Source organism: Lissotriton vulgaris, unplaced genomic scaffold (genome assembly GCF_964263255.1).
Source record: "Lissotriton vulgaris unplaced genomic scaffold, aLisVul1.2 SCAFFOLD_1359, whole genome shotgun sequence".
NCBI lineage: Eukaryota > Metazoa > Chordata > Amphibia > Caudata > Salamandridae > Lissotriton > Lissotriton vulgaris.
In genome coordinates, this window is record NW_028240857.1 from 260,831 (window position 1) to 273,418 (window position 12,588).

Genomic DNA, 12,588 nt, shown 5'->3' on the forward strand with positions numbered 1-12,588 from the left:
AATGTCTGGCACTACAGGAAACTGCGGGACCACAATTTTATTAACCTCTCTAAGGTCGATAACAAACCTATAAACTGGAGGCTTTGTAGGATCAGTTCGTTTCAAAATCGGTAGTACAGGACTGTTACAGACATTTCCTCTCGTTTCTTCAACCACACCTTTTTTAATCAAATCTTGCACAATCAATAAAAGTGCACGCTCACCTTCACTAGATATTTTATATTGAGGAATTCTTGGAAATTTTACATTCGCTTTTAACGTTACTACATATGGTGGTATTTCTAAAAGGCCTACATCATTAGGACCAGTCGCCCAAAGAGAATCAGGGAGTGAGCGTAGCTCTGGCGGGAGTGCATCCATTGACAAGTACATCGGAGAAGTGATATTTTTACCCAACATAAGCTGTACTCCCTCCGGAGAACAGTACAATGTCGCATATAGTCGTTTTAACAAATCTAAACCAAGCAGATTTTCATTACAACCTGTCGTCAAAATCAGAGGTGCTTTCAAGTGACATGGTCCAACAGAAATAGACAAAGGACCAGATATCGGGTTGTAAACAGGGGGCGCCTGAAAAACCTACAGAAACATTTGTTGAGCCAGACAAAGGTGCGCCAGGGAGTTTCGCATGAATGATAGAACTTTTTGCGGCACCAGTATCCAACAGAAACGGTTCGACTACACCTGATGTTGCTACTGCGACATAAGGCCCACTCTGATCCACTGGAACTGATACTACTCCCTCTCTCTGTCCATGGCTGTCCTAGTACCCATTTTGTTGAAATCCCTCATCCACTTCACAATAGTCTTCAACAAGATATTGTTGAGATCTATTTTGCTGAGTAGACTGTCCATTTCGTTGATCAAAGTGATTTGAAGGACGATCATTCGTTTGTGGAGGCATAGCACCTCGTCCTCGACCTCTAGAATTTTGCACAAAACCACCACGATCTCTCTGAGCTGCTGCAGCATTATTTTGCGCTAAGATCGGACATTCATTTTTGTAGTGACCCTCTTTCTTGCAGTACGCACATTGGTTCCACTGATATTGAGGTCTCGATGTACTATAGTCTGTTCTTTGATACGAACCCTGTTGCATATTAGTTTGATTCGTGCGAGGCGGATACGCCTGCTGTAAAAGAACTTTAGTCTTTAAATCCTTTGTTTTCCTCTCTGATTTCTCCTTTTCCTCTTTATCCCTGTTTTCGTAGTACTGTGCTGTCGCAAGTATTTGCGCAGTTGTGGACACAGCCCACGCACTCTCTGAATCTTTCAGTTTATTGCATAATTCAGGTAACAAATTATGCACAAATTTATCGACAAACAGTCTTTGCCCTCCTTCTGTACTCATGTCCTGACCACTATGATCTACAAAAGTCTCTTCGAACCTCGTGAAGAAGTCAGAGACACTTTCGTCTTTCTTCTGCCTGCATGCTGATAACTTGTCCCAATTAACACGCAATGCGGGCATCAAAGTCTTCATTAGATCAATTATTCTACCTGGAAGATTAGCAATTAGGGGTTCGGGTTTTGCACCACCTACTTGCTGACCATCCGCTGCAGTGATAGCTGCCCAATCACCACCTAAGGCAACTTGATGATCCTCTCTACGAATTTTAGCCCACACTGGTTGCGGAACTACGTTACCAAACAACATATCGATGTCTGCTAAGTTCATTATACAAGCCTCAACTGTCTGTGTTAATTCCTTATAATATCCAGCAGGATTCTTACGCGGATCTGGCAAGGCCTGCTTCACTGCTAACACTTCAGCTCGCTTCCACGGAATGTGTATCCACACTCTTTCAAATTGGGCCGGAGCGGCTGCAATATTATTCGGTGCGTCAGCTTGCACAGCTTCGCGCCAAATTGGAGGAACCTCCCTCATTGGATATTGGCGATTTAGCTTCGTCTTGCTTTTCTCTAAATCTCTCGGTGAACGAAGTGATGGATCATTCCTATAACTTAAAATCAGTTCCATCGCTTCTTCTATATTATCACCCACTATCATTCCTGCTGCAAACTCTTTCTGAACCTTAATCAAATCTTCTAGATTTGATTCAACATCATCTTCTTCTATCTCCTCACGTAACAACGAGCACATTTCGTCAAAGACATACCGTTGCGTTGGTTCTTTCCACTGCATGAACGTATCTAGCACATCTCTCGTACTATATCTCCTACTCTTCGAAATCCACCTGAGAGCCGTGGAATCTAGAATTCCCCGTTCCTCAGTACTCGGAAACTGACTACGTCTCTGAACAGAATCGGAAGTAGGAGTCTTGATTAAAGTTTTATAGAAAGGAGACAGAATATTAGACACAGAATCAGTGATTCTCCGACGAACAGAAAGTGGAGTCAACACACTTGCAGATGTAGAAAACACAGTAGAGGTAGGAACAGATAACGGATTAGTAGAAGTATCAAGGAAGATAGTTTGTGGAACAGTAGGTGTAAGCGAAACAGATACAGGTATAGAAGTCGGCAATCCAGGAAGAGGAGGAGGAGCCGTAGGAACATTTACATTGACCACAGGAGGTACAGGAGCTTGATTCTGAGGGACAGGAGCAGGAACACCAGGTTGTCCAGCAACCGGCAATTGAACATTCGGTAAAGGTGGAGCCGTAGCACCCTGTGCATACGGTGGAGGTGATCGTAACAAATAAGATAGCAGAGGATCGTTTTCGAAATCCTCCAATATCTTAGCTGTTTTCGATGGCAAGGCAGGATAGCACTTGTCAATCGCTAAATTGTGCTCTCTAATGGCCACCTCTATGGCTTTCTCACACTCGTTAGCCTGCAACTGCTTAGTCGCTTGCTCCAGAGTTAACTCTTCTTGCTCTTTTTGTTCTTTCTTTAACCTTTTCATTTCTCTCTGTTTGGATTCTTTTCGCCAGAAACGGAAAGAATCAAACATTGCCGGCCGGGCTTTCTTCTTAAACAATTTCGCTTCTAAATTGTCGAGAATTTCGGGTTCAAAACTACCATGTAGTGGCCAACTAAGGACACCATCCTTCTTACAGTAACGGACCCACACCTCATTATAAGATATAGGACCCACACCAAATTTACAATACAAGTCATATAGGGGAGTCCCAATCGGAGGTACCAGACATGAGTCCTCCAACTGTGAGTCACTGTTGCAACCAAAACAAGACAACATACAGTTTTTCCGACTTACCATTTTCAGTCCGGAACACAAAACAAACAAAACACGAAACAAATATGTGCACTTGAACCAAGAACTTAGGCCTACCAAAACGAACTGATGTATCGATACCCAAACTAAACCAAATAGATTATCGTAACTAGAACAACCAGTGATAATCTTACGAAACCAAACCAAACCAAGAACCGATCAAGGATTTTAGCAACCCTCACAAAGTAACCAGCTAGCTATCACTAAATACTTAACTGAGGCACTGAAGACGTCACCAAGGAGAAACCCGTCACGTTTCGCTGTACTAAGGACTGCACCTTGGGTCCAAGACAGGGCGACGGTCAAGGCAACGGCCCACTGCAGCTGTCCTGAACGGGAACCCTCGTGGAAGAGAACGTCGGGCCACTTTTGCGATATGCCGGGATCGATGAAGTGGGGCGCCTCCCTCAGGAATCTTCACACGAAGCTTCTCGAACTCTTCAAGCTTTTGGACCGGTACCGAATGACGTCGCCCCACGTTGGGCGCCAATTGGAGTTCTGGACTTTTTGGTTCCGTCCAGAGGTGTCAGGGAACAACACCCAAAGACCCCGGAGTTCCACCTGCCTTGGTGCACAAATGAACAGAAACACGGGCTTCTCGATGGTGGCGTCAAAGACCAAAGGTTTATTACTGCAGGGACACAGAAGTCACAGAAACTACGCATGGGCAGTAACCAGGAGCCTGTTCGATTTGTACAAAGAGGGTTGCTCCTTATATACTAAATTTTGGCCTTCAGGCGAATTCTTTACATGTTGGTGCGTTCCCAAAACCTTTGTGTCATAAACAATAAATATTTGGCGTACATAGGAACCGTTGATAAAATCTGTTACAAAACATCTACGAAGAGGGGTTCCCACTAGTTCATCACAATCCCTTGTCAATATTGCATTCAAGAGCTGGACCGCCTCATCGTAAATTTCGTTACCTCCCCCTAATAAAGATTCGGAAAGAAAGGAACGGAGCCAGGTGTGGAAGATAGAAAAGCGGGATAAGAGATGTTTGTAGGTTGTAAATGGGCAAGGCTACCGGCTTCGGCCGCCTAATCGTGATCAGGACAATGGACACGAAGACCAGTTTAGCTGGACTGGCCTCGGGCAGAGGAGGCAGCCTTTGTCGAGTCATGCAGCTACAGCGTGATCTGGTCTAAGGTGCACGTGTCACTAGAGAGGTGAATCTCCGGCTAAGGCTACGTGTCCTTAATCGTAATGAAGTGGTCAGAGGTTATTGCGTATGTGAGGGCAAGAAACACAAAATGGCGGCCATGATCTAAGATGGATGCCGTGGGTAGATCAGAAATGTGTTTATAAAAGGAGTGCTCTTGCTCGTAGCGTAGCGAAAACACCAGGATATACTAAAATGGATCATTTGCGGTTCGCTGATACCAATATTATGTATTTCCGACAATATTGAAAACACGGGTTCAAATCGTCACGGAACCTCAGTACTTTCACAAAAGTGAAACTAGAAAATTAGCAAGCAGTGGGAGATGTGATGATATCGGGATCCTCCCTAACCTCGGGAGGGAACCAAGCAGATGCCTTGAAAACAAAAAGCACATCTTGTTGAACAATATTGGTGGTGGTCCTATCCTCTTAGGACCACCCCAAGCACAGTTATTATGGGCAAAAAAACAATCCCAAACAAAGGCCCTGCAAAGCATTATGGGATGAGATTAGCAGTGGGCAGTGAATATTATAGTATCCAATATCAAAATAATTCTACAAAGAGCTGCAGTTCAACTGGTGGGTACTAGATGTCCCTCACGAGTCAATTGCAAATGCTTGATGAAAGGGTTTCAATGATTTTGCATTTGACTTGTGAGGGACATCTAGTAACAAGTAGTGGAACTGCAGCTTGATGTAAGAATAATTTCAATGCATTTTCATTTGACTCGTGAGGGACATCTAGTAATGACCAGTTGAACTGCGGCTCTTTGTAGAATTATTTTGATATTGGATATTTTGCAAGTAAAATTGCTTCATCAAAGCATCTGAGGGTGTTTGTTGATTTAACTGCTACGCTATTTGATGAAGCACCGTTTTTGTACTGTACATTGTGCAATTTGCAGAGTACGAATCAGCACAAACTATGTATGCTCCTTTAGCGTAGCGTAGTACTACGCCCAGGGTTACTCAAAACCCTTTGACATCCAGCGAGGCACAAGACAGGGGTGCCCGCTTTCGCCCCTCCTCTTTGCGCTCTATGTAGAACCCCTAGCGCAGAGACTTCGGGGCAACCCGGACATCCTTGGCTTTACCTTGGGGGGGAACCCCACCCAATGAGCTTATATGCCGATGATATCTTGGTTGCCTTAAACAATCCCACCCAGTCAGTGCCTGCCTTCCTGGAAGAGGTAGAGGCCTTTGGGAGGGTGTCGGGCCTCAAAATGAACAGGGGGAAATCAATGATCCTACCATTAGGCAGCCATTCACATATCACTCATGAAGCGCCTCCGATCTACGGGGGCCTGCAGGTCCAGACGGAGCTCCCATACCTGAGGATCGTCCTCACCCCCCTCTACAGAGCAGTCACCCTGAACTACACAAACATCACCTCCCAAATCCAAGGGGACCTCAGGAGATGGCAGAAACAGCCTCTATTAGTACTGGGGCGCATCGCTGGGGTGAAAATGTCCACACTCCCCAAACTTTTATATATTTTTAAGACCATTCCGGTGATTCCCCCCGTGGGCACCATTAAGAGACTGCAAGATGCGGTGCAGCACTTTATATGGGCCGGGAAAAAGCCAAGGATGTGAAGAAGCTTGTCCTATCGGGCACCGGATGAGGGGGGTCTGGGGATCCCCAACCTACAGCAATATTTCCAAGCAGAACAATTGAGATATTTAGTGGAGTGGTACAGGCCCGAGTCAGAGAAGAAAGGGCGAGGGCGCAAACCTAGCTTTGGAAGATACCTTTCTTGAAACGTGCTAATAGACCTACATACATACAAACACAGTGCTACCTGTGTGGGACTCAGTGGCAGCTAAAAGAGGGCTCACTGCTTTCCCATCACCACTTACACCACTGTTCGATAATCCCGACTTCACCCCGGGGATGGACGCGAACACGTTCCAGCAGAGGCGAAGGTCAGACTGCAGATCTGCGGGTCATCTTTTTGACCTCGAGGGATTCATACAGTTCACAGAGCTACCACAGCTTTACAACATCACCACCCCACAATGATTTCAATACTTTCAAATCCGACATTGGCTAACACAACCCGAAATACGCCCCTTAGTCGGTAGGACAATGAAGACATTTGAAAAATGGATAGTTACCAAAGAGTCAGACCGCGAACTGTCCTTAATGATATTGTCAGTCACTTCAATACCGAAATTCCCCGATTCTCCACCTACACACTACTGGGGCTTCCTAACGCACTCACATTCCCACTGAAATCAACCAGAGGACAACAAATGGGTCTGGTCATGAGCGCGGCTGTTCAGCACATCTTATCTCTCTCGGGTACACGCACTCGGCCCACTCACACAGGCTGGCTACATAAACTATGGTACACGCTGGGTATGGAACGCATCAAAGCCACTCTTACGCAATCCACAGCATCCTTTCATACGGTTTGGCAACAGAATTTAAGGAAATAACAAGCCCAATGTATCTCTACCTCTTGCAACTTACTGATGCACAGCCTCCTAAGGCCAATTCTGGAACATAGACACCTAGCTGCTCTCACACGCAACGCCACATGGAGGCAAAGGCATGGCACACTGGTTGGGGTGGGGGTAGTTTCAAGGGGGGGAGGGTTTTGTTCTTGTTGGGTGTTCTTGGGGTAGGGATGAGATAGGAGCCTCGACACAGACAGCACCCAAGGATACTTCGTATATGAACAAACTTATGCGGAACTGCGTTATCATGTAGGGGACGAGCGGGTACCAAGACTCCTCTTCACTGTATTTCTTGGGGCATATATGATAACTGTATTGTACTTGCCTTATGCTAAAATCAATAAAACAAAGTTAAATAAAAAAAATATTTGAGAGAAGTAAAACCACAAAGTAAATACAATCATTAAACTGCTGCTCTACTGCATATTGTGGGTGTAGTGAATGAAGACAGGCACCTCTGTGAACAGGAATATTTGATTTATGGCGCAACATCCTGATGTCCGCCCTTCTGTCTTGAGTCTTCCTGATTCATCTCTTACTCAAAGAGTTGTACTTGTTTTAACAAAACCTTGACCATATGCACCTACCTAAAGCTGTAACTAGTGTATGAGTGCTATGCGAGCGCCCTTTTTTTATTTACTAAGTTACTCATGAAAACGTTTGCTGAAAAAATTAAGATGTGGCATATTGAAAGCAACGTTTATGTAAATTTCTGTGTATGGTTACATATGCCATCATAAGTTTGAAAAATGGTAATGAAGAGATGTTTATACAACCAATTACAAATTGTGTATGCACATTCCGTTATGTTTCCCTTTAAGTAATTTTAAATCTCTTTACATCCAACAGAAAACAATCGTTGATTGTACAAAATGTTTCAAAATAAGGAAGATAACACTGTAAATCTACAAAAACAAAGTCCAAAATATTGAGTTCCAGTATTGAGGAAAACTTAAGTGCCGTCAGAGCCAGCCGGACCTGAACATAAACTGGGACATCCTGGAATTCAGTGATTCTACGAGTCTCAGCTGTGCACCTCCGTGCCTCAAAACGAAGAAATTACCTCTAGAAAATTAAGACAACACTGATAAACCTCCTCTTGTGTAAACATGTCCAATAACAGCTTTGATCACGAGGTTGGTATGTGGTGGTTACAGCAGTGCTCTGCTTCCTAAAAGACTAACGACCACCATTCAGTGCTAGAGGTGCATTGTAAACTGTTTCAGACCAATCCACAGCAACCAGTGAAAAGCGCAACGGAGTGGAGTCAGACAACTGAAGGTTAAAAGAAATAAGGGTTCTGTTTTCTAAAATACAGAGTACTGTCCCAGTGTGCACCGACCAGAAGGACGATGGATCTTTACCTGCAAGCATGCAGAACCATTATCCAGCCTAAAGACACAATTGCCCACGAAGAAGCCTTACACACATTATGAGTTTGGGAAGTAGTTGTTGACCATTACACTTTATTCTTTAATCTGAAAGCAAACATGCAAAATACGACACATACAGGGAATGCAGGAATAACACAAGTGCTTTATCAGTCATGATGGCCCTTCAGGAAGTACAGTCACACGATGTAAACAAGTATATGCCAGACCCAGAGACACCAACTAAGAGAGAAGTCTCAGACACATGCAGTGAGGGCTTTAATTTGTCATCAATATTAAAACACCATCAGCAAACACACACAGCGAAAAAGCAATTCAAATGCACTGTATGTGTAAAGAGATTTATTCAGTTATCAGGCCTACAAAGACATCAACGAACACACACAGGGGAAAAACCATATCATTGCACTGAATGTGGAAGTAGTTTTATTGATTCGTCAAAATTAAAGAATCATCTGCGAACACACACAGGGGAAAAACCATTCAAGTGCAGTGAATGTCTGAAGAGCTTTTTTCAATTAACAGACCTAAAATACCACCAGAGAACACACACTGGAGAAAAGCCATATCATTGCAGTGAATGTGTGAAGATGTTTAATCGATTATCCCACCTAAAACAGCATCAAGGAACACACACAGGGGAAAAACCATTCCAGTGCAGTGAATGTGGAAGTAGTTTTAGGACTTCATCAACATTACGGATTCATCAGCGAGCTCACACAGGGGAAAAACCATTCAAGTGCAGTGAATGTGTGAAGAGGTTTAGTGAATCTAAAGCATTAAGGATTCATCAGAGAACACACACTGGAGAAAAACCATATCCTTGCAGTGAATGTGTGCAAAGGTTTAGTCGATTATCCAACCTAAAACGGCATCAGAGAACGCACACTGGGGAAAAACCATTCCAGTGCAGTGAATGTGGAAGTAGTTTTAGTGACTCATCAACATTAAAGGTTCATCAACGAACACATACAGGGGAAAAAGCATTCAAGTGCAGTGAATGTGGGAAGAGCTTTATATATGTATCAGGACTAAAACGACATCAGAGAACACACACACAGGAAAAATCATTCAAGTGCAGTGAATGTGGAAGCAGTTTTATTGAATCTTCAACATTAAGGATTCATCAGCGAACACACACTGGAGAAAAACCATATAATTGCAGTGAATGTGTGAAGATGTTTAGTCGATTATCAAGCCTAAAACAGCACCAGAGAACACACACTGGAAAAAAATATCATTTCAGTGAATGTTTGAAGAAGCTCAGTTGATAATCACACCTAAAACAGCATCAGATAACACACACTAGGGAAAAACCGTATCATTTCAGTGAATGGGGAAGTAGTTTTAGTGAATCGTCAACATTAAGGAAACATCTGTGAATACAAGCTGGAAAAACCATTCAAATTCAATGAATGTGAGAAGAGATATACGGTATTAGAAAACACAAACGAACAATCATTCAAGTGCAGTGAATGTTGACGTAGGTTTAGTGAATCTTCAACATTAAGGATTGATCAGCGAACAAACACACAGGGAAAAAGCCATATCAGTGCAGTAAATGTGTGAAGATCTTTTGTTAACTTTCAAACCTATAAAGACGTCAGCCTCTCTTCAAAAGAGTGCAGGATCAATAATGACAGTCGCAGAGCTGCAGCTGTCTTATAGCCAGGCCGAGTACTTCACTTCAGAAGAGTGCAGGATCAATAATGAAGGTCACAGAACTGCTGCTGTATTATAGCCAGGCCGGGCACACTTCGGAGGAGTGCAGGATCAATAATGAAGGTCCCAGAGATGCAGCTGTGAGATAGCCAGGCCACGTACCTCACTTCAGAAGAGTGCAAGATCAATAAAGAAGGTCACGGAGCTGCAGCTGTGAGATAGCCAGGCTCAGCACCAGGCTTCACTTCAGAAGAGTGGTGGATCAATAATGAAGGGCACGGAGCTGCAGCTGTGTGATAGCCAGGCCGAGCACACGGTGTCTGTTCAGCAGATACGGATTAATAATGAAACTCTCCAACCCGCATGCTGTGTGATAGCCAGGGTGAGCACACGACTTCTCTTCAGGAGAGTGAGGAATCATTTATAAATGTCACTGAGCCGCATGTTGTGTGATAGGTAGGCAAAATCACCATTTTGCATTCTTGGATGACAATTTTTTGGTGGCGTGATTAACCATGGAATCTTTGTAGTCAGTTTGTGTATCTTTGAATGTTTAATCAAAACGTGTAATCAGTTTTAGATATAGGATGTATCTTATCCTTTTGATCCACCAGTTCCTTGTTTCCTACCAGTGTTTATGAATAGATTCAATGATGTTAAAATGCATTTCAGTTGTTTACTTGTTCTTCTGTACTATTGCTGTATCACTTTCGTGAGATATTAATTAGTTCCTAAATAAATCTTGATTGATTAATTCACTCTCATGCTGTCAGATCTTATGTGATCTTTTATTTAGGATCTGAGAATGCTTGAAATGTATGTCTAGCCTAACTAACGAGTGATATTAATAAACATGTCCCGACGTGGAGATTTTGATTACTTTGACATAGAGTTTCCATCAGCAGTCGGAGGCATTCCTCGGAAAGTACCTAGTATATGCCCCCAAACTTATAATGTTATGGTATGAACTAAATACACAGCCCAGACCCACATAGGTATTGGTTAAAAACACAGCCCACACCCGAGAGGCTGTCTGAATAAGGCGACCGAGTCTCTCATGAGCCCATCGGAAATTAGCAAAAAGTTCGCCAAGCGTCAAAAGGGTGTTTAAGGCGGAACTCCTAGCAGTAAGGTACACCCTGGGAAGCGGAAAGAACTCACCTCGGACCACGGAATCTGTGACAGCCTCCCCCGCACCTCGAAAGTTGTCAGTCGCCATTATGGAAATCCGAAAGCCGGTTTATGAAGACCATTGCCTGGTCACGTGATCGAAGTAATCAAAATCTCCACGTCGGGACATGTTTATAAATATCACTCGTTAGTTAGGCACTTGCACCAGAGATGTGGTTTCTTGTGTACTGCTCTCAATATGTTGTCTCCCCCTTTTTTGTTTTTTCTTTTACTATGTGTGTGCTTTTCCGCTCAGACAGTGACACTCTAATAGCCTATTATGGCTACCTCACGTTTTCTGTGCACCCGCTTTAATATGCTGTCCCTCCTCTTTTTCTTCCTTACTTTAGATCATGACACTGTAACGGCGTATCACGCCGCCTCACGCATGATCTCAAACCTCCCCTTACAGACTTGCTTGGAATAAAGAGACATCAGATCTTAGTTAGTTAGGCTAATTATCGATAAGTATATCAATAAGTCGGCACACTATTGTGCTTGTCATTTGCTTTGTGTGTATATATTTTTTTTCCATGCAGTTGTTTTCTGGTCTTTCCTAATTACGGATTCAAAAGAACATGGACTTTATGTCATATTACCTTATTGTGGATTTCCCTTTGGTGGTGAATGGCTATTGAGAAACCAATCACTGGTATGTGTTTAGAGTTTTACGCCGATTTTTTTTAAGCAATAGGATTACTTCAGTTCATTTATGCATGTTCTTTTAATCCTTTTCAAAACATGTTTTTCATTCAATCTTCTTTTGAACCTATTGGCTAGTGGATTGTTTCTTCCCTTATCATAGGGGATTTGTGCATCTTATTATTTAGGAATGTTAATAGACAACCTACTAGCTCAAGCTTTGAGATGACACACCACTTTTGGTTGTCCTTGATTATAACCTTAAAATCTCTGGTATTGATATATTCCCTCCCTGATTGGTTTATTGTCATAGACTGTGACGGTCGTAGCATATCAACTTATATGATTATTTTTATCTGTATACAGCTACTATTGATCCATATCGGTGCACTTCTCACCTGTTCGTCTTAACATATTTTTGGAACAACTCTAAACCTCATTCATCAATATTTTCTTTTGAGATTTGTTACGTTGCCTCTTTTTATTCTTTTGTCCACCAATACAGGACAGACTGCACTAAACATTGATTTAGTACCGGTTTCTTTCACATTGCAAGTCTTCTTGTTTGCCTCTTCTTCTCACTCGTGCTCTTAGCTCTTCTCTCCATTCTTTTTATCTCTCTTTCTGGAATTACCTTTTCCCTGAAACTTATTTATATATTTCTTTATTATTTTACTTTTGCTTTGACTGTCAGGTCCATAATGTACTGAGTTTTCGGTATTTGTTTATTGTGATCTCTCTCTTACTCTAGTTTGTAATTACTCACTGTTAGTCATTTTTTATAGATTTTTATAGATTTTGATTGTAACTAATCTAGAAATTTATTTAAATATCACTATCAAGACCAACCTGTGTGTCTTTTTAAGTAATACTATTATAATGTATCTTATCCATTATG

General features: G+C 42.6%; 1 protein-coding gene across 1 annotated transcript; it reads left to right on the forward strand.

Moving 5' to 3' along the window:
- Nucleotides 1-7,678: 7,678 nt before the first annotated feature.
- LOC147672510 (uncharacterized) lies at nucleotides 7,679-9,656 on the forward strand. Its single transcript, XM_086947984.1, has one exon. It carries the CDS (start codon nucleotides 8,372-8,374, stop codon nucleotides 9,485-9,487), a length of 1,116 nt encoding a protein of 371 aa, XP_086804110.1. The 5' UTR covers nucleotides 7,679-8,371; the 3' UTR covers nucleotides 9,488-9,656.
- Nucleotides 9,657-12,588: the final 2,932 nt, after the last annotated feature.

What these genes read in the sequence shown, in the direction of transcription:
- LOC147672510 (XM_086947984.1), top strand. Translation starts at nt 8,372, where the DNA reads ATGATGGCCCTTCAGGAAGTACAGTCACACGATGTAAACAAGTATATG.